The sequence below is a fragment of the Trachurus trachurus genome (genome assembly GCF_905171665.1).
Source record: "Trachurus trachurus genome assembly, chromosome: 11".
NCBI lineage: Eukaryota > Metazoa > Chordata > Actinopteri > Carangiformes > Carangidae > Trachurus > Trachurus trachurus.
The window spans coordinates 7,643,338-7,665,241 of record NC_139904.1 but is presented as its reverse complement, the minus strand read 5'-3'; the positions used below and the strand labels follow the sequence as shown (position 1 = coordinate 7,665,241).

The window sequence follows — 21,904 nt, the reverse complement described above, 5'->3', positions numbered from 1 at the left end:
TTTATTGTGATGTAGAGAAACCTCACTTTAACCTCTCTATCTTAGGTCATTAATCTCACCATGTCTGGTCCAAACAGTGACTGAGCATGTCAGATTCTGATTGGTTGGAGTTTTTACCTGTGCTCCTTGTTGTCCGATGTCCCCTTTCTGTCCTCTCTCTCCTGGTGCACCCTGCAGGGACAAATAAGACAAATTAAACTGTTTTCTTGTAGTTTCTATCTTAAAATATTCATTCATTCATGCCTTTCTGACAGCAGATATATGACACTGTGTGATACTGTTCACACAAGAGAATTTACTGAAAGAACAGAGGTTGGTAGGTAGGTTGGCAGATTTATTCTGGTCATGGTGACTGTGGAAGGTAAGAGTCACTTTATATGTGTTGGTGTTTGTCTCTTACTGGGGGTCCGATGATGGATCGTCCACTGGGTCCTTGGGGCCCTGGGGGTCCCTGAGGTCCTGGGACACCTGTATCGCCGACTGCACCAGTTGGACCCTGCAGAGAGAGACGGAGACACAGACAGAGTGTTAAAGAGGTACTGTAGTCCGACAGCTAGTGTATGTGTGTGGCTATGTATGAGTGTGAGTGTGTATGTATTTGTGTATCTCTGTGTGTATATTTGTGGGGGTGGGAGGTTTGGGTTTTCATGGTGTTTTTATTTTTGTTTTTCATGTTTTGTTTTGTTTTTATTCTCTGTGAGACACTTTGTGCTACTGCAAAGTATGAAAAGCGCTATATAAATAAAGTTGATTTGATTTGATTTGATTTGATTAGGATTTGCGGACCGTAACACACACAAGCTCCACTCAGGGGCTGGCTATGTGGTCGGAGGTCGTTCTGTGGTTCAATGTGCAGTGACATTTAATAAATAAAAGGCAGTTTTGTTCAACAACTGGTTGAAAGAAAAGTGTTTATCAGTCTGTGATACAGAAAGAGTTTATTGTGTAGGTGTTTCAAGTTATTCTAATACATCATATAATCAGTAAAACAACTGATTTGATTGGAGTAATTGTCCCTCATACACCTTCACAGTTTTCTATAGGGCTGGAGTCCAGGTTGCCTGACAGGATGTTAATGACAGGGTGAAGTGACAGCTCTATACAGTACATAATCACACACCAGGTCAAATCCACTTGTTATTATGTCTGTGAGCACATTATGGTCCTTAAGCTGCAGCTATTACAGAGAGGAAATTAAAGGGTGTGTTTGAATTGTTATCGATTTAGATCAGAAACGAGTCAGATAAACTTCCAGGCTTCAGCAGTGACAGTGGTATAAAGAGTAAGTGAAGTATAAGCTCTGTTCCTATAGTGTCACATTCAGTTTAATGCATTGATTTAGAATATAACAGCTCATCACAAACCTGACATATGTACTGATGTCTATGATTATGAACCCATGTGCGCTTTAAAATGGATAATATCTATTTTTCTTTTTCGATGATTACCAGTTATACTGAACCATAAAGGCCATAAAAACCTAATGGATGAACTTATCCAGCACACTCTCACACTTTCTCAAGTCGTCTTCGGTAATTGACGTGGTGTAAGCGCTCGCAGAGTCTCGATGTGAGATAATAACAGACTTCACAGGAAGGAAGTCTCCACCTCTACTGTGTGCGTGTGTGTTGAGTAGAAGGTGTTTATGCGTGTGTGTGTGTGTGTGGTTGCCAGCTGTGGGACATTCCAGGGGTCATTGGTTTTCACAGACACGCAGCAGTGCGACACAGAAATGTTGAATTCATGAAGCTGCAGAAAAGGCTTGCAGGGATCACAGACAGACTCACAAACAGCCTGAGAGCAGAGAAGCTGCCTGCAGCACAGACACACCCAGGACCTGGACAGTCCAAGTCTGATAGCGCTGTGGCGAGAGGGGGGCTCGGGATGAATAAGAGTCTCAAGACGACGTTTGATAAATGGTCTGAACTTGCCAAGTTAGCTGAAAAATGATCATCTATCTGCTCTACTGCAAGTTGAACAACCTGTTTCAAATCTAGGTGCAGGAAAAAAGAAAAAGAAGAAGGTTTTGCTCTTCAAGTTCAGTTACATTACAGTTATTTAGCTATGATAATAATGCATGCATATGTATATGTATATGAACTACAACAAACGCCATGAGGTTTCAAACAAGATGAGCATTATTACTATCATCCTTTCATCGACGTAAGTCAAAGTTTTCTCACCCACTCACATCGTTCAGTGGTTTTACTGATCAGAGATCAGACAAATGTGACAGCAGCGTGTCAAAGTGCCTGGATGAGTGCGTAGAGCCGCTTTCCTCCTGTCATCTCCTGCATAACGAGATCTTATGAAGCTGGATGTCGGTGTGATAGTAAATGTTCAGTTCAATAAGTTAACAGCTGATTGGTTAAATATATATCTATAATGATGAACTATATGTTTGAATGCACTGATAAAACAACCAAAGTTGCATATCTATTTCTGCAGTAACAGGATGCCACATGTACCGAGCTAAATACCAGGGTTCACTAATACCACAGTCATGAGATCACACTGTTGGATGTTGTAATCTCATCACATCAAAAACAGGAAGCAGTAAAGAGCATTTGTCTCATGGTTGAACAGAGTTTGAATTAATAATAATAATAATAATAAATTTTATTTAGAAGCGCCTTTCACGCCACTCAAGGACACTTTACAGCAGTTAAAATCATCAAAAACACAGAATAAATCATCAATAAACAATACCAAAACAAAACACACAGCACGGAATAAACAACATTAAAAGCACAGAATAAACAACAATAAACACATCAGTAAAAATGAATAATGAAAAGAACAAATAAATAAAACTGTGCAGAATAAAAGGGAAGTGTTAGGGTGAGGGGTGGTGGGGTGGATAGGCAATTTGAAACAGGTGGGTTTTGATTTTTGTTTTGAAAAGATGGAGAGAGTCAATGTTACGGATGTGAGATGGTAAAGAATTCCAGAGTCGGGGAGCAGAGCGACTGAAAGCTCTGCTCCCCATGGTGCTGAGGAGAGCAGGGGGGACAGTGAGGTGGAGAGAGGAGGAAGATCTGAGGGAGCGTGCTGGAGTGGCAATGTGGAGAAGATCAGACAAGTATGGAGGGGCGAGGTTGTGGATAGCTTTGAAAGTATACAGAAGGATTTTGAATTGGATTCGTAATGTGACCGGGAGCCAGTGAAGTTGCTGTAGGATGGGAGTGATATGGTGGGAAGAAGGGGTTTTGGTGATGATACGTGCAGCGGAGTTTTGAACCAGTTGAAGCTTATGGAGAGACTTGTGAGGGAGACCGAAGAGGAGAGAGTTGCAATAATCAAGACGGGAGGTGACGAGGCTGTGGACAAGGATGGAGGCGGTGTTGGGAGTGAGGGAGGGACGGAGTCGATTGATATTACGTAGATGAAAGTAGGCAGCCCGAGTGGTGTTATTGATGTGAGATTTGAATGATAGAGTGCTGTCAAGGATGACACCCAGACTCTTAACCTGAGGGGAGGGGGAAACTGAGGAACTGTCGATAAGAAGGGGGAAACGGTCAATTTTGGATAGTGTAGATTTGGTGCCAACTAGAAGGATTTCTGTTTTATCACTGTTTAATTTGAGGAAGTTGGAAGTGAACCAGGATTTGATTTCGGTTAAGCAGGTGATGAGGGAAGAGGGTGGGAGTGCGGAGTTTGGTTTACTGGAAAGGTAGAGCTGGGTGTCATCCGCGTAGCAGTGGTAATGGATGTTGTATTTACGGAAGATGGTGCCAAGGGGGAGGAGATAAGTGATGAAGAGAAGGGGCCCCAGGACAGAGCCCTGGGGCACACCTGTAGTGACTGGGGAGGGGTCAGACTTAAAGGATTTGAGCTGGATGAACTGAGTGCGGCCTGAGAGATAGGAGTGGAACCAGTGAAGGGGGGTGTGGGTGATGCCGATGGAGGAGAGTCTATGAAGGAGGATGGGGTGGGAAATGGTGTCAAAAGCTGCACTTAGGTCGAGGAGGATGAGGATGGAAAGTGAACCGGAATCAGCTGCAGTGAGAAGATCGTTGGTGATTTTTATGAGTGCAGTTTCGGTGCTGTGGCGGGGGCGGAAACCAGATTGAAAAGGGTCATAGAGGGAGTTTTGAGTTAAGTGGGTGTGTAATTGGGTGGCGACTATTTTTTCAAGGATTTTGGATATGAAAGGTAGGTTGGAGATGGGGCGGAGATTATTGTAGTTGTTGGGGTCTAAGCCAGGTTTTTTCAGAATAGGGGTGATAGCTGCAGTTTTGAGGGGTGAGGGAACAGTTCCAGTGGTGAGTGAAGAGTGAATGATGGCAGATATGAGGGGAAGCACAGAGGGGAGACAAGATTTGACAAGGGTGGTGGGAAGGGGGTCAAGCTGACAGGTAGAGGGTTTGGATTTACGGATGAGGTCATAGATTTGAAGGTCAGTGGGAGGTTGGAAACTAGAGAGGTGCTGACAGTGTGGCAGAGGTGCTGGTGGGAGGAGAGGAAGTGCAGGTGGGAGAGAGGGAAGTGAGTCTGAATCTAAGTGTTGGTGAATGATGGAGATTTTGTCATTGAAAAACTGCATTAGGGAGTTACAGGTGTCAGTTGAATACAGGTGGGGAGGTAAGGAGTCAGGTGGCTGGAGAGTTCTGTTGAGCAGTGTGAACAGTGATCTGGTGTTTCCTTCATTGGAGATTATCTGAGCGGAGTAGTGATTTGTTTTGGCTTGGATGATTGAGTCCTTGTAATGGCGTATGTGGGTTATGTACATTTCTTTGTGAATGGTGAGTCCAGTTTTCTTATAGAGTCGTTCCAGTTGGCGGCCTTTAGTTTTCATGGAGCGGAGATGAGGGGTATACCAGGGGGCAGTTGTGGAGAAGGAGACAGAGCGTGTTTTGAGTGGAGCGAGGGAGTTGAGGATGTTGTTTAGACTTGTGTTGTAGAGGGTTATCATTTCGTCAGAGGTGGTAGAACAGTCCGGGATCAGAATAGTGTCAATGTTGGAGCAGAGAGTGTCAGTGTTGATGTTCTTTAAGTTCCGGAATGAAATGAAGCGTGATGACTTGATTCTTGAGAGGCAGAGTGCAGTGCTAAAAGAGATGAGGAAATGGTCACTCACATGGAGATCGTCAGCTGTGCAGTTGGAGGGGGTGAGGCCAGAGCAGCAGATTAAGTCCAGAGTGTGTCCTTTTGTGTGTGTTGGGAAGTTGATGAATTGATGGAGTCCAAAACTGTCCAGGCATGATGAAAAGTCTCTGGTGAGGGGTGAATTAATGTTGTCCATGTGTATATTGAAGTCCCCTAGTAATATGATGTTTGGTGATAGAGTGGATAGATGGGTGAGTAAGACGGCAAAATCATTTAAGAAGTCACTGTGGGGCTTGGGAGGGCGGTAGAAAGTGGCAATGATGGTGGGAGTGGGTCCAGGGAGTGTAAGTGCAAGATGTTCAAATGAAGAGAAGACAGGCAGTGACTGTGGTAGGACTTTCCATTTCTTATGGTGAATGACTGCAATACCTCCCCCACTGCCGTGGCTAACAGTCTCATCGGCCTCTTTTTCAAGTGTTTGTTAATTGAACATGGAGCTATTAAACTCATACAAGTCAATCCAGAAGCTGCTGCATGTTGACTGAGTTCTGCACAGCTCTATACAATCTGGACCGACTTCCAATTGGGGCAAGAGTTTCCCCCATGGTGCTTGATGGGGTTGGCAATCTATTGAGAACAACAGAAAAACCCATCCACACCCAGAGATATGTGCATACAGACTTTTTGCTATCTAACAACAAAATCGACAAAGAATGAAAAGGGGGTGAGGCTTCATTTCTGTCATGTCCATGTTTTAACTTTAAGAAAGATAAATCAATCCTCTTCCAATAAATGAACAAACATGGTTTTACCCAACCATAATGATAGAGGCACAAAGAAAGATGGCAAAAATCTCCAATTTTCACCCTGAATGAAAAGATTTGAAAGTTTCACACAATCGCTACAACTGTCAACTGAATGCTGCCAGCTCACAACTTCTCTGAGCACAGCATGAAACTGATGTTGTCTGTCCTGTGACCTTCAAACTGTTTCTTCCTGTTGTGTGGTCAGCGTCTTCTGATCACATCTGACTTGCTGAGACTCCATTTTGTCGACATGAAGGATGTAACCCTCTGATGATAACAATAGGATGGACAGATCGTGCTGCCTCAGGTGTTTGTTGCATCACTGCAATTCAAAAAACGACAAACCAGGACACCTCAATACCATTTAGTTGACATTTTCCAAGAATCAGAATTGTGCTGATACCTCAAAAGTGCTCTTGCATACTCGACAAACTACAGATCACCGATCACAACTCTCATGCATACATTTACACTCAGGCTTCAATATCAAGATAGAATCTAAACAGAAATCGAACAACACAAAAATGTTGCATCATTTAAAAAAGAAAGAAAAAAAAAAAGGCAAAATTATTTATGAATTTTTGACTGTACTATGGTGAAATTATGGCAGCGTGTACGTGTGTTTTCCTGCTATCACTTCCTCACCACTTCCTGCTGGTTGCTGACTGGGACATACAGAAACACAGATGCAGAGAAGCCCTGAGAAATAAACACTTACAGCAGCAACGGACAGGAGTTTATATTTACTTCAACTTCAACGTGATGATGGCGATTAAGAAAGTCATCTGCTAGAGGAATACAGCGATGGAGTGACAGCAGTAGGACGCAACAGTCGTCAAAACTAAGACTATTATAAAAGGCTTTGTACTCAAAAAAATGTCGTGTAATATTTATGAAGAACCAAATCTGATGGATGTACGCTACAACAAAAGAGTCCAACAGGACAGAGGAGAGAGAGTGGAGAGAATGGTGGACATCTACGAGAGTGTTGACACAGAGCATCACGCTCATCTCTCTGCACGGGACAGAGGTACTGTACTGTACTGCAATATGTATGTGTGTGTGTGTGTGTGCACTCAGGTTTCAAATATTTGGAGATAAGATGGTGGTAATATTGATGCAAATTATGATACAATTCATTATTAAAGTATTTGCACTTAAATTGTGGAGATTATATTCTATATCTGTGATCATGTTCTGATGGTGTTTGTGCAAGGAGGCCCTCTCTCTCTGTGAGGTGTGAACAGCACTGGGGTTATATTCATTTATTAAGTTCTTATTGGGCTTAACCCATGTACGTTACTTCAGTGCTTTCTTTTTAACACAGGCTCTTATCAAACAGTTAAGTGACTGGATCACTCTGCAGCTGAGTCCAGTTATAGTGCAACATGGGAAATCTTAAAGAATAATCTGAAACTTTCCTAAAACTTCATTTCATTTGTTTGCTCATCAGTGCATCTTTACTTGAGCTTTACCAAGAGTAGACCAGGTTGGAGTTGACAAGTTTTTTAGCGCAACTTTTGGCACTAAATTGTCACTGCTCCAAACTGAATCTGTTGACACCTCCACTCTTTGAAAAAAATTCTTGATTGATTGTAATAATTTTGATAAAGTTACGTGTCAAGTGAACAAGTTTAAGGAGCAACAACACTGTAATTTCCGGGTCACAGTTGATGTACCTGATTCTAAACCCTCTCTGGCAGAAAAAGTTTGCAAATTACATTATATTGGTGGACAAAAAAAAGGCATAGCTATGAGAATATGTAAGAATAAAAATCACCCAAAAATATTAATGTATTTAGTCTTTTTTGTACATGTATCTTTCATTTAAGCCTCTTGTGGCTGAAATAAATATTACAGGTGAATGTAATCTTACAGTAGTATTTGTTAACCTCGAGATGTTCATTTGTTTGCTCTCTGTGCATCTTTACTTGAATATCTTAATTATTGTGAAGGTTTTCATTTTTTCTTTATGTTTTGTATTTTTTTTATTGTGTTTTTGTTTCATGCCACTACATTGAAAATGAGGTCCTGACCTTGATCTACACCCAAGTTAAAACAAAGGTTGAATAAAAATGAGTCAATGTGTGATCCCACACAATGGGAGTGTACCAAATGCCCTTGCGTTGACTTGAGCTTTGGACATGACATGTTCTAGTAAACAGCACGGAACTGAGAGTTTGTAGCTGTTGCTAATTTTAAACTCTTCAAATGATTTGTTGTGCATAACAGTTTGCTTTTGTTCAGATGAGCTACATCTCAGTTTAAAGGAGGAAAAATCTCACCAGCTTCCTTCAACATGTTTAATCTTGATGTGTTCTCTGTGTAGGTGTCCAACGAAACACTTTCATAAGCACCGTGCTGATTCTGAGTCTGCTGTGCATCCTGCTGCTAGTGGGGAGTGGTGTCCTCTTCAAGCTCTGTGAGGACCTCAACGTTATTCCAATGTTGTATCTTGAGTTGAGTTGCTTGAGATTACATTACAGCTCCCTTTCTTGTTTTGTGTGTGTGTTTTTAACCAGACATACAAACCGTTGCAGAAAAAGAGGAGGTCGATAGTAATTACAAAATCCTGCAGAGCAAGTCTGAGCAGCATGACTGTCAGAACATGACAGGTGAAGAAGGTTTTAAAAGAAGCTGTAGACTTTAACTTTCAGTAATTTACCAGATAGATCATTTGAAATCTGTTTCTTACAGGATGGCGGCGCTTTCGATGCAGTTGTTACTTTAAATCTACTGAAAAGAAAAACTGGAATGAGAGCAGGGAGGACTGTAAGAAAAGAGGAGCTGATCTGGTGGCGATAAACAGTAAAGAAGAGCAGGTGAGTGTCTCTCAGTTGACTTAACCACAGCTCTGTTACATTAACATAAGAGGTTCTGCAGCATTTAACAGAGGTTTGTAAAATCAGCAGAGAATAGGACTAGAAACTGGTGTTCTTTTACTTTAATACACTCCAGAAGATAATCTTGAACTTGTAACTTCACTTCAATTATCTGATGTTGTGAGTTAGATTCAAGTCTAAGAAGTCAGGCGAACTAGTTTAAAGAGCAACAACAATGTAATCTCCAGGTCATCGTACATGTACCTGATTCTAAACCTTGCAAATTACATCATATTGGTAGACAAAACAAAGAAACAAGAGAACATGTAGGAATAAAAATCACCAAAAATATGAATGTGATTGGTCCTTTTTGTAAAGGTTCTTCAGCCTCTTGTGGCTGTGGTGAATATATCAGGTGGATGTTTTTATCAGAGTATTAGACTTAAACATAGACTAGACTTTAGTTTCATTCTGGCACCAGTGAAATTCTGTTTCACTGGTGCCAGAACAATTAAATAGTACAAGAAGAAAGAACACAATACGATAAAAATTGGGTGGAGGAGGCTATACAAAAAAAATACAATAAAATAAAAGTGCTTACATAGCAGCATGGCACAAGTGCAATTACAAAAACCAAAGTTCACATTTACAGTATATTGTACAAGATATGATATTGATATATATATTGCTAAGAAACAAATCATTCCGATTCAGCATAAGGATCAATATAATTATCAGTGTTTGTTATTGCTGGCATCACGTCATCAACGAGGATGTTGTTTCTTCAGAGATGGTCAAAAACATGACAGATACATTTACAACCATAAAGTATTAATGTGTGAACAGTGGAATAATTATCTGTTTTTTTGACGAATTGTCAGGAATTTGTCAGTGAGATGAATGAAAATGAAACCTCATGGATCGGTCTGTATACAGAGTTAAAAGACAGATGGAACAACGAATGGGAATGGAAGTGGGTTGATGGAACACAACTAGGGTATGGGTGAGTAATGGATATATATCCAATATTGTGTTTTCAAACTTATATAAATATTTTAAATATATCAAATTAGCATTTAATCAGATAAGGAACAATTCAATGCATGACTTTAAATTAAGATCAATGTGTGTGTGTGTGTGTGTGTGATTTACAATGTAAATCTGAAGATGTCAAAGGTTGTAGATGCTGCTCTTGACAGCTCTGAATAAAGTTGTAGTTTAATATTGCACCACATGAGGGCATCAACATGTTCCTACTCGTCCTCTGGGCTGCTGTCACCACTGAACACACAAGATGGTGAAAACACTTTTTCACTAGCTCTTCTGTAGTAAATCTAAGCAGCTGAAAGACTTTCAGAAACTAAATATCAAGCTTAGTTGCAGTGACAAACCAGAATTCAAATTTCCAAGCACAAGAACTAAATAATAATCTGTTGTGTTTTGGGACTTTTAACCAGAACAATGTGGTTTTCTTTGTTCAGAGCCTGGCAGGTAGAAGTGAAGGTCACCCCCGGGTATAGCGCCATGGCCTATGTTATTAAAAGATGGATGCACAGCGAGGATGGACCCAGACAATGGATCTGTGAGAAGCCGATCTGAGAAGCTCCTGGTGAACGTGCAGTCTTGTGCCTCACTTCATATCAGTATTTTTATTTTAACTTTTCTTCACATTTTATGTGATTTTACTGTGGACCCCAGGAAGATTAGTGGCTGCTGTGCAGCTGCTAATGGGGATCCAATTAAAATAAACAAATAAACAAATATAATTTCCTGGATCTCTGGTTCCCTTTCTTTAAAAGCTGCAGCACACGATAAAAGCCTATACAATAAGATGAGGTGCTCTGCTTCACTCAGGCCTCCTACAGGCCACAGTGTTCATAACATGTTCGAAAAAAAAAAAAAAAAAAAAAAAAACAGGCCCCAAGACTGGCACTGGAGGTCACAGGTCAAGGGTCATGAAGCATCCAGACAGAAAAAGCTTCATTCACTGTTCATGAAGGAGCTTTAAGAATTTCATGTCGATCAGTCAAATGTTAGTGTGTCTTCTGGACTGCTGCAGGATTTGGCTTAATGATGGCGCAAATGGAGACGTCACAGAGAAAGTATGTTGATGTTGTACTGTGGATTAACAGATGGATGGTTACACAGATATTTGTTTTTGTTTACCAAGTGTCACTAAGCAGTTTCTCTGAACAGCAACGGAAAATAAATGAGAAAAACACATTTCCTGTTTTGGACAAACTTGTGTTGTGTGCTGTGTGTGTGGGCGTGGGTGGGGGGATGTGGTTGAGGGACAGCTATTAATAACTGGTGTGGTTGAGAGAAAACCTTGTGCCTTTAAACTCTCACATAAAAATAAAAAATATTATTAATTTCACTTTTACTTTAACATATTCATAGTTTCTATCTAAACTTGCCGACTTGATAAAACCAAAGACTAAACATTGTCAGGGGTAGTGACAAAGCAGAAGTAAAGAGAACCAGCGAACTGGAGGTGCAAAGTTTTTTTTAAATTTTATTCAAAACAGTCAAATAAATAAAGGGAGTGTAAGTGTTTGCTGCTACTTCCTCAGTATTCTCTAAGGAAGACAGTACGTTCCTGTTCCTTATTCAGTTTATATCTACTGTAGAGTGTTGTATATGACGATTGAACTTAGTAAATTTTCACAGCAGCATATTAACCGATCAACACGGTGCCGGATCAGGAAGTGAAGTGCAGCTACTGTTCTGTTGTCTCAGTCTCTCCAAGATGTCGTCAGATATTTATTCCAAACCAGATTTCTCAAAGAAGGTGAGATACAACAGAAAGGTGCAGGAGGCGGGAGCAGAGTGGGAGGAAAGGGAGGTGGAAATCTACGAGAGTGCAGATTGTGTCCAAGACGATTACACCGATATCCCCCCACAGGAAGGAGGTAAGTGAGAAATCAATACTAATGATAATAGTAATAATGTTGATTAGTTTGTGTCCTGTTTTGTGTCCTGTTAAATCCTTTTTGTTATTTTCTTTTGCTGACAAAATGTAAAGTGCAGAACGGCCTGGGACCTAGTTCTTATTCTGCCTTTTTATTTTTAAATATATATTATAAGACTGACATGACAGTGTGTTACGTTTCATTAGCTGAGACTAAGAGGTGAAATAAGTCGACATGAGTGTTCATATCAACTCTGTAGTGAAATTGTGGACAGATGACACCACAACCACAGATCTAAGTCAGTGGATTTCTATCAGTGGAGAATGACTGGTAAAGAGAACAACACCCATGTTACTCTCATGTGTTTTGCCTCTGTAGGAACACACACTCAGAAACGTGCACCGCTCCAACAGAGGCTTTTCAGACCTGCTGCTCTGGGCGTTGGTGTGCTGAGCCTCCTGCTGATCATCATCATCATCATCCTGTCCATAAATTGTAAGATAAAATACAAAGACAGCCGAGAAACTACCAGCAAATAAATACTGAACCAGTTCACAGTGTATTTTTGTGACACACAGCATCTGTTTGTCTATGAAAAGAGATACAAAAAAAGTTATAAAAAGGTTATTCCCAGTGTTTGATTACCCTCTGCATGACTAAAAACATAACTGTTATTAGCTGGTAATATAACTGGTCTGTCTACTCCCTGACTGGACTGCTCAGACCGGCTTGTTTGTACCAAGTCCTCAGGACTGGAGCTGGGCTGTCAAGACATTTTGATATAGTGGCCACATGGGGTATTGCAATGTCTGCTTTTCTCACATTGCTAAGCATTTCCCCTCAAACATTATATCTAAGAATGGATAAAATAATAACTTAAAGCAGAAGTAAGCGGAATATTTGTGTTAATATAAGTCTTAAATAGTTATATCTTCCGACAGCAATCACTTACATAGAGTGTTTGGTCCGAAACACGGGTCTGTCAGTCACTCTGCTCTGCTGTAAGCCGAGGAGAAAACTTTCCTTGTATCCTACAACCTTTATCCAATGAGGAGAGAGAACGGCATAAAGGGGCGGTCCTCTCTGTGTGTGCAGCCAAGGGATGCGTGTGAATGTGGTGACGTGGGGAAGAGGACCAATAGATCCATGACGAGGGCGGGGGCTGCTAACTCCATCGGCTGACAAGAAGTTAGCCAAAACGACCGGATTGCTTACTTCTGCTTTAAATATGTTAGTATAACAACTATACTGGGATTGCTGAGTGCCTGTCTGCACAACTAATTTACCAGCTGGTATTAATAAAGAAACCTTGACCTTGACCTTGACCTTACAGTGGGCTACTGTTAAAAAATCACACTGCTGTCAGGATAAAATGAAGGGGAGGCTGACTGGTCTCTACACGAATCTGTTGAAAAACAGAATACATGATAATATTCATCATCATTAAAGCTGATATGATATTTAATGACACAAACTTTTGTCTGATTTTAGTGTAACAGAAAGTTAAAGGGCAGTTTCTTCTGTTTCTAACCAGACATTTCAGTCAAGACTCTACAGAGCCCCCTAGGGGACATGGGGATACATCTGTTTTTGATGAGTGGAAAAAATAAAAAGGACAAACTTTTGCAAGATCTCGCTAAAGGGTTTACGCCTCTATTTAAGGCAATATGATAATAGGTGGTTTACAGTCAAGTGATTCAGAGAACAGTGAATGGAAATGAACCACCATGACCAGCAGGACAGAGGCAGCAGCCAGTCTCCTGAGATGATCAGCTGGTCAAACTCCGCCGTCGCCCCGGGGAGAAAGCGAGCTGTTGAGTTTGCCTGCTTAATTACTGTAGCCGAGTGTCAGACCCTGCTGCAGAAATAAACTGGACAGAGACAGAGAGTTCAACAGAGCATTGAGGCAAAGTGAGCTCAGTGTGTGTCTTCACCTGCTCTCTGGTCACAGTACAGGGATCAGACCCACTGAGACAGTCAGGCAAAGTGAGAGATGTCCATAGATCTGTTATTAATTTATCTACTGCATCTCTCCAGACGATCACACAGACAGGTGCATGTGTGTGTGTGTGCCCCCTGAATATGTTCTACTGACTGAGCTGAAATCTGTCTTTAAAACACATATTTGAAATTAAAGGACATCATGACAAGGGATTTGGATCAAACTGTTACTTAAAATTAAATGATGAAAAATAAAAAAAAACTGTCTGTCCTGACAGATCTAGGGATCATAAACAGCAAAGAGGAACAGGCCAGTGTGTATTTGAATAATTATTTTTTTCATATTGTCTGACTTCTTCATCTTTTGCTGTGTTTTTTTATTTTTTATGTAGCAGCCAACATGAGTACGTTACAGATTGAAGTCAAGACACTGAGGGAAACAATCCAAGGTGAGAAAAGTTTAAAAATAGAAATATCAGTATTACTGTATACCAATTTACATTACTCACTTGACGGTGCCTCTATTTGAAATTAAAATTGTTTCACGATGTTGAACTGTTTGAGGATATCTCTGTGACAGTCACATGAGCAACAAAAATGAGGGAAAATGAAAAGTAAGGTAAAAGAGCTGAAAGGGAAAACTGGAGGCAAGTTATACCCAATTATGAGTCTAATCAGGGTCATGCTGACTGACCTGAAATCTGTCTTGAAAACACATACTGCATTTGACATTAAGGCCGCGTTCAGACTGCAGGCATATCTGATTCAAATCTGATTCCTTCTCATATCCGATTTTTAGGGCTGACTGTCCACACTGTTTTTAGCAAGTGTCCAAATCGCATTTGGCTCTGTTCAGACTGGGCCACATTATTAACCCATCTGACAGGTTGCTGTAGCAACGTCAACGACGTCGGAGCGGAGGCTACGCCGTATGTGACAGGCGATGCCTCCCGGACGCAGCGGCTGCAGCACCGGGAAGATCAGCTGCAGCACAGTGATCTGCCCGGTGCTGCAACCGCACTACCCCGCTAGTTTCAACCTCAGCCCGCCTGGTGTGTGTGTACGTGTGTGTGTGTACGTGTACGTGTACCAGAGACTGGTGTGCGCGTGTGTGTGTGTGTGTGTGTGTGTGTGTGTGTGTGTGTGTGTGTGTGTGTGTAGCCACAGAGACGGGAAACTCCAGCACCTCAGAGCTGGGAGCGCGCCGTCGCCGTCACTCCTGTCGCCGACAACACGGTAGTTTGCATAAAAGAAAAGTAACAAGGAGGAAATTAATGTTTAACTGGAGCTCACAGGACCATACGGGACCTGTAACACAGTGACAGCGCCGCGGAGAGTGACGTCACGGACAGTCAAAACTGATCTGAATGTTTGGAGCTGTTCAGACTGAGACGCATCTGTCCAAATGCGATCTGAAACTACCTCCTGGAGGTGGTTTCGATCCGTTTTGCAAAAATCGGATTTCATGTGATTTGGGACTGTTCAGACTTAAAAAGAGCCATCCAGTTCCAATCTGGATGGGCTAAAAATCGGATTTTGGCTGGCAGTCTGAACGCGGCCTAAGGACAGTGTCCTGTTTAGTTGGATGGATGAGATTTGGATCCAGTTTAACTTCACTCAGACCACAACTTGTCACGACAGCAGGACAGACTGTCAGGACAGAGAAGCTGATCTACTGATCATGAACAGAAAAGAAGAACAGGTCAGTGTGTTTATTTGTGTAAATGTTTTCATAATGTCTGACTTCTTCATCTCTTGCTGATTTTCTTTTAGAGAAACAACACCTGGAGACCAGATACAACAACCTGAACAGCAGTTACAACCAGCTAGGTATGAAAGGATTGAAGACAAATACTCAAACGCCAAAACATTATATTATTTGACATTAAGGAAGGTGTCCTGTTGGATGGATGAAATTTGGATCCAGTTGTAATTTTAACTTCACTCAGACCACAACTTGTTATGACAGCAGGACAGACTGTTAGGATGGAGAAGCTGATCTAGTGATCATGAACAGAAAAGAAGAACATATCAGTGTGTTTGTGTAAATGTTTTCATATTGTCTGACTTCTTCATCTCTTGCTGATTGTCTCTACATGCAGCAGCCAACATCGGTCAGTTACAGGATGAAGTCAAGACACTGAGGGAAACAATCCAAGGTGAGAAAAGTCTAAAAACAGTAAATACGGGGCATCGTAGAGCTCACTGGGTTGAGCAGCTGCCCAATTATACAGAGGCTATTGTCCTTACTGCAGTGGCCCCTGCTCGATTCCCCTGGCGGCTCTTTCCTGCATGTTACCCTCTCTCTGTCTCCACATTCCCTGTCTCTCTCTGACTGTCCTGTTGATTAAAGGCATAAAGCCCCAAAATACTTGAAAACAGAAACAGAAAATATCTGTATTTTACCAATTCACATGATTTCACTTGACTGTTCATCTTTTCTGAATGATGCTTCTTTCAGGCTGTTGAACTGTTTTCTATGAGGATTATCTAGTCACATGTCACTTACACATGAGCTACAAAACCTGAGATAACATGAAAAATATTTATCAAGTAACTGAGCTGACAGGGAAAACTGCAGCAAGAAACAGCCTCACTAAACAGTGACATTATGAGTCTTAACAATATTATACTGACTGACCTGGAATCTGTTTTTAAAATATTTATTTGACATTAAGGGAAGGCGTGTCCTGTTGGATGGACTAGATTTGGATGCAATTGTTACTTTAAATCCACTGGGACCACAACCTGGGATTACAGCAGGACAGAGTGTACGAACAGAAGAGCTGATCTAGTGATCATAAACAGCAAAGAGGAACAGGTCAGTGTGTCTATTAATATGTGTGTGTGTGTGTGTGTGTATGTATGACTATTGGTCTAACAGCCAGTGGTGTGTTAGTTGTGTTTTACACCTGCTGCCTGTCACTGAGCTGCTTCCTGTCCCTGTGCTAATGGATTCATTTTTCTGGATTAACATCTAGTTAATGAGTAGTTATATTTATTAAAGAAAGTCATTTTCAGGTCATTCTTCTTTAGGTTTACTTGGTTCATTAATAAGGAAACACCACCAAAGCTAGTCGTGCTAATAGTAAAGACATAAATAAGTTAAGAGTAATTTGTTAAAAACAACCTGAATGACAGATGTGTGTAGCAGCAAGTCAACAATGGCTGCAGATAGAAGCAGCTGAAGTTCAGGGTGGATGAAGATGACTCAGTGATCAGTACGTTTCATCTGAAGACCTCTATCATATGAAGTGGATGAAAATAATTAAATAATGTAACGTGTGTAATGTGACAGGTTTTGTCTGTTTGTTTGTTTCTTAAATAAGTTAAGACAGAACCACATATGATCTTTCATTTAGAGTAAACTGTTCCTTTGTTCAGTTGTGTATCAATTCTCTGCAGTCTGAATGTGTCTAGTTGTGCAGAAGACAGTAAATCAAAGAGCCTCAGGGTGAGACAGTGAGGAGGAGGATTTTCAACTCTTTCTTTAACTGCACTCTATCACAACAGTAATGATGAAACTTCACCATTTAAGTTCATATTACTGAAGATTACAACTTGTTGGAGAGGTTGAAAGATAACTGTTCAGTTCACATGTCATATTTCCTGTCAGAGTTACTGCTTCAGTCTGCAGCCTTCATGTATGTGCACATTGCTGCTGATGATGAGTGAAAACTCATCACTCATCTGCTGCCAGTCTGTGACCTGCTTCCTCTATTGACTCTGATGGATTTAATGATCTTGTTAACAGCTTTTAGGTTGCAAAACTATAAACCAATCTGAATCTAGTCCAGTGTCTGTACTTCAACCTGCTCTGCATGTGTTTACTGTGTAGACATTTAGCTCCACCTCTTTAATCTGTCTAGTCCAGTTGTTGTTAGGATGTCAAAGAAATGACTGAACTCTTTATTAATTCATATAATTTGATTTGTGGATTAGTTGAATCAAACGGGCCTCAGAATGTGAAGAGAAAAGAGATGAAATGTTGCATTGAAATATCAATACACACAACTTTCAATGTTCATGTGTAATATTTAAAATGAAACATAAACTAATTTCTCTACAAACAGAGCTGATTTTCATTCTTTGAGTGTTTCAACAGGTCCTCGATGAAATAAATGAAAAGCTGTATTAGATTCAGTGTTTCCTTCAGACATGGTCACACTGTGACTTTACTACAACAGAAACACTGAATTATTAAAAGAGAAATGATTCCTCTCTCTTGTCAACTGTCAGGAATTCATCAGAAAGTTGAACAACAATGGAGAGTCCTGGATTGGTCTAACATCAACACAGAAACAACAACCTACATGGGAATGGGAATGGAAATGGGTGGATGAATCACCACTGACAAAAATGTGAGACAGTTTTTTGTTTCTATTACATTTTGTTCCTATAATCTACTAATGTTAATTTCTATTTGCATCAACGTCACTGTTGGAAACTAATAGCACTATGTGTGAAAAGACAGAACAGATAAGGTGAGGCCACACTATACCCGACAGAATCGCAGAGTGTCTTGTTGCTCCCATTGAGAATACATTGGATTGCACCGTCAGGTATCCCAGCATGCTTAGCGGAGCGAAGGCGACGCACGACGGTGTGACCAAATGTATTCTCAATGGGAGCAACACGACACCCCGCTATTCTGTCGGGTATAGTGTGGCTGCACCTTTACACATAACACAAATCATTTTTTCAGGGGCGTTGTAAAGTTCACTGTGTAGAGCAGGTGTCCCATATGTGGAGGCTATAGTCCTCGCCGCAGTGGCTGCTTGTCACTGTTGAAAATTACAATTTTAATCCGTATTACTCTCTCTCATGTTCAAAATACGCAGACGACTTTGAAACACGTAATTTAAACATGACAAACAATTAGAAATATTTGGAGAGAGAGACGTTTTAGGGATCGGACACGCACAAACACGTCAAGGCTCCATCTAATGATGATAATATTCTGATATAAAACCGGAAAAAACGTTTTTGTGTTGCTACAGTATAAGCTCGGTGGGCGCACACTTAACCCTGCGCAGCAGCGCAGTCGGCACCGGTTTGGATGGAGCTGTGACAGACGGCTGGTGCTTCTGTAACAATATAACCTGCCTATATAACTTCATGTGTTGATCCAACCATGCTCCTCTACAGCTGAGGCTGTGAAGAGCCTCCCCTTCCCGTCGTAGTACTGTAGTTGTGTGTATTTTTTTTTTTTTTTCATGTTTCATATCTAACTATTCTGGCTTTACTTCTTAAACGGTTCTTTAATAAACCAAGGATAGGCCTACTTAATTCACTAAATCTGTTTCTTCCCTCCAGCCTTTGACCTGTCCCAGTCACACCACCACTAACAGAAGAGAATTAAATATTTTTTCTGGACTCCACTTCACCCAAAATGACTTTGATCCGTGATCTCTCTTTTTTTCTCTCTCTCCCTCTTTCCTCGTTTGCGTCATGGCCACAGGTGAGCAGGATGCACCTACCTCCTAATATGGTGGTCAGGATCTCCTTATATGGCTATTCATGTATGGAGATCTATGCTAATTGCTGATCACCGGGGGCGTGTTGTTAGTTTACGATGGGTTGGCATTCATCATCTTACACACGTGTTTACGATCAAATCTGAGTTTCCCGCACCGTTCATGAATCCGGAGAAGAGTTATAGTAGAGTGAGCTTTTATGTGCAAATCTACACACAGATTTACTCACGTTTCATGAATGAGACCCAATGGGAGCAACACGACACCCCGCTATTCTGTCGGGTATAGTGTGGCTGCACCTTTACACATAACACAAATCATTTTTTCAGGGGCGTTGTAAAGTTCACTGTGTAGAGCAGGTGTCCCATATGTGGAGGCTATAGTCCTCGCCGCAGTGGCCCTGGTTCGATTCCACCAGCGGCCCTTTACAGCATGTCACCCCCCCCACCACACTCCCGTCTCCCCATTTCCTGTCTCTCTACATCTGTCCTTTCAAATAAAGGCTTAAAAGCCCAAGAAGTTAGCCTAGAAATCTAGACGCACCCTAGCGGCAGCAAATATATTTGCTCCGTAGGTGGGTCTAGAAACGAGCCAGAGGAACTTTTTGAGTCTCGAACACCGTTTGTGTTCACCAATCACAGCGCTCTAGCTGTTTAGAGAGTCGTTGGGCGGGCTTAACGCGATGACGACATATATTTTAATTGGCTTGTCAGGCTAACGTCATACTCTTTGCTCTGATTAGTCATAGCGCTACCCTATTGCGTGCAGAGGCAGTTTGAAAGATAGCCTTCATCCTGCCCCCTGGATTGAGCCGAGGTCTACCGGTCGTTGCCTGACTAGACATTTTAATGATATAGTCTGGCTTGTCAGGCTACCAAAAAGTAGTAAAACAAAGACAAAAATTTAACAGCCAACAGGTACTGAGTCAATGAAAGAAAGTCAAAACGTAAAATCCCTGTTTGAATGAACAGCTGGACTTCAACTCTCTTCATAAAAGTGGTAAAAGCCCCACAGGTGTTTAAACTAATATTTCCTCCTGGTCAAGTGAGACACTGCAACAAAAATCCCTGTGAGCCATAAAGCATTTTGGCAAATTGGCCCATTGCCATAATCACTATAGTCATAGCAGTAGGTTCGTTACCTTTAATTGTCGGTGTAAGTGATTTTTAGAACGGCGGAGCGGAGCGGCAGGCTGCTCAGGGCTATGCTATGGAGGCTAAGGGAATTTCTTGGTTTCCCTCATCAAACTCATCAAATACACAACCCAACAACTCCAAAACGCTGTCGTGGACAAGTTGTGAGCTGCACAATCACCACGCTATGAGATAATAACAGAACGTTACGAGACAGAGCTGTTTTAGAGATAAATTCATGCAAAACCGCTGATGCGCGTTGCGTTCAGGGACAGTTTTTCAGCAAGCAGACTCAAGCAGCAAGTATTTACCCTGTATTTACCTCGAAAACGGCTCCGTTTCGTAACGTTCCATTATTATCTCATAGCGTGGTGATTGTGCAGGTCACAACTTGTCCACGAAAGCGTTTTGGAGTTTTGGGATTGTGAATTTGATGAGTTTGATGAGGGAAACCAAGAAATTCCCTTAGCCTCCATAGCGTAGCACTGAGCAGCCTGCTGCTCCGCTCCGCCGTTCTAAAAATAGCTTACACCGACAAATAAAGTTAATGAACCTACTGCTATGACTATAGCGATTATGGCAATGGGCCAATTTGCCAAAATGTTGAACTATACCTATAAGCCTCATAGACGACCATATGAATCTCATATCTGCAAAACTGTTCTCAGAACAGGAAGCAAGAAAACATTTTTTGAATGTGAGCAGAGTGAAAACCCTCAGTGATAATGAATGGGTGAATGGATGTCATCACTGGTTTCCAGTTTTCATAGATATGTGATCAGATTTATACCCATAATCCTTCATGTTTTGATGTGTCTCATAATTCTCAAAAAACTAATGTCTGAAAATATTTGAAGAATTTAAATTGAGATTCAAGTCTGTTTCAATATAAAAATAATCAGGAGTTTCAGCCCAGTTTAAAACAATAATGTATTTGTCCCACAGGTTCTGGGCACCAGGACAGGACAACAAAGCTGTGTCCTGGTCCCGTGGTTCATGCTGTGATGCACAAGGAAAATGGACAAAAGGACAATATCATCAGTACAAGAACTGGATTTGTGAGAAATAGTTTTCCAGCTGGAACTGATAACACAGGAGTGAGATGTGTTGGTATTAAGCTCTTTACCAGATCAGAACAAAGACATCTGACTAAAGAGCAGTTGTTGTTGTTCTTCTTTAGGTTTACTTGGTTCATTAATGAGTCTGTTACTAAACCTGCTCTGATTGTCGTCTTTATTTTCTCTGATACACATGACATCATTATGTGTTTGTTTTTACTGACCTGTGAGGACCTTCACCAGGAAAGTGAAACACAAGTGAAATAATATTTGTCAGTGTTAACGGTTGCCAACCAACTATCAACCTTTAGCTGCTCACTGTATCACAACAGCTACAAGGAAACGTCTCAGTTTAAGTTCATATCACTGAACATGGGAGCTTGTTCAAGAAGTTTGTTCCTCTTTCAGAGAAAATATCTATAACTGTAAAGTTCACACATCATGTTTCCGGTAACTCCTTCAGTCTTCTGCAGTCTGCAACTAATGCAGGGGTTAAAGCAAAATAAAATCTTTTGACTGAAATTTTTTTTGCAAGCACCCCCCCCCTCGTCCGTGCATTATTGTCGTCATTTTTGCCTTGTATTTTAAACCTGATGAAGGAACCTTGTTCTAAAAGTGTTGTTTCTTTGATCGTTCAATAAATGATTCTGCATATGCATAAACCTGAAGATGCACACTGCCTGCAAGCTCTGAAGTGGTCAAAAAG

The 21,904-nt window shown here is 41.1% G+C and overlaps 1 protein-coding gene across 1 annotated transcript in view; it reads right to left on the bottom strand.

Annotated features, from left to right (window-relative positions):
• Positions 1–21,904, bottom strand: part of col14a1b (collagen, type XIV, alpha 1b) — a gene marked incomplete at both ends in the record, with an annotated part of 206,598 nt that overhangs the window by 13,923 nt on the left and 170,771 nt on the right. The window contains 2 exons of the mRNA XM_083982371.1: positions 118–171; positions 401–496. Coding sequence (XP_083838497.1) covers positions 118–171; positions 401–496 — 150 coding nt within the window. The remainder of the gene's footprint in view (positions 1–117; positions 172–400; positions 497–21,904) is intronic.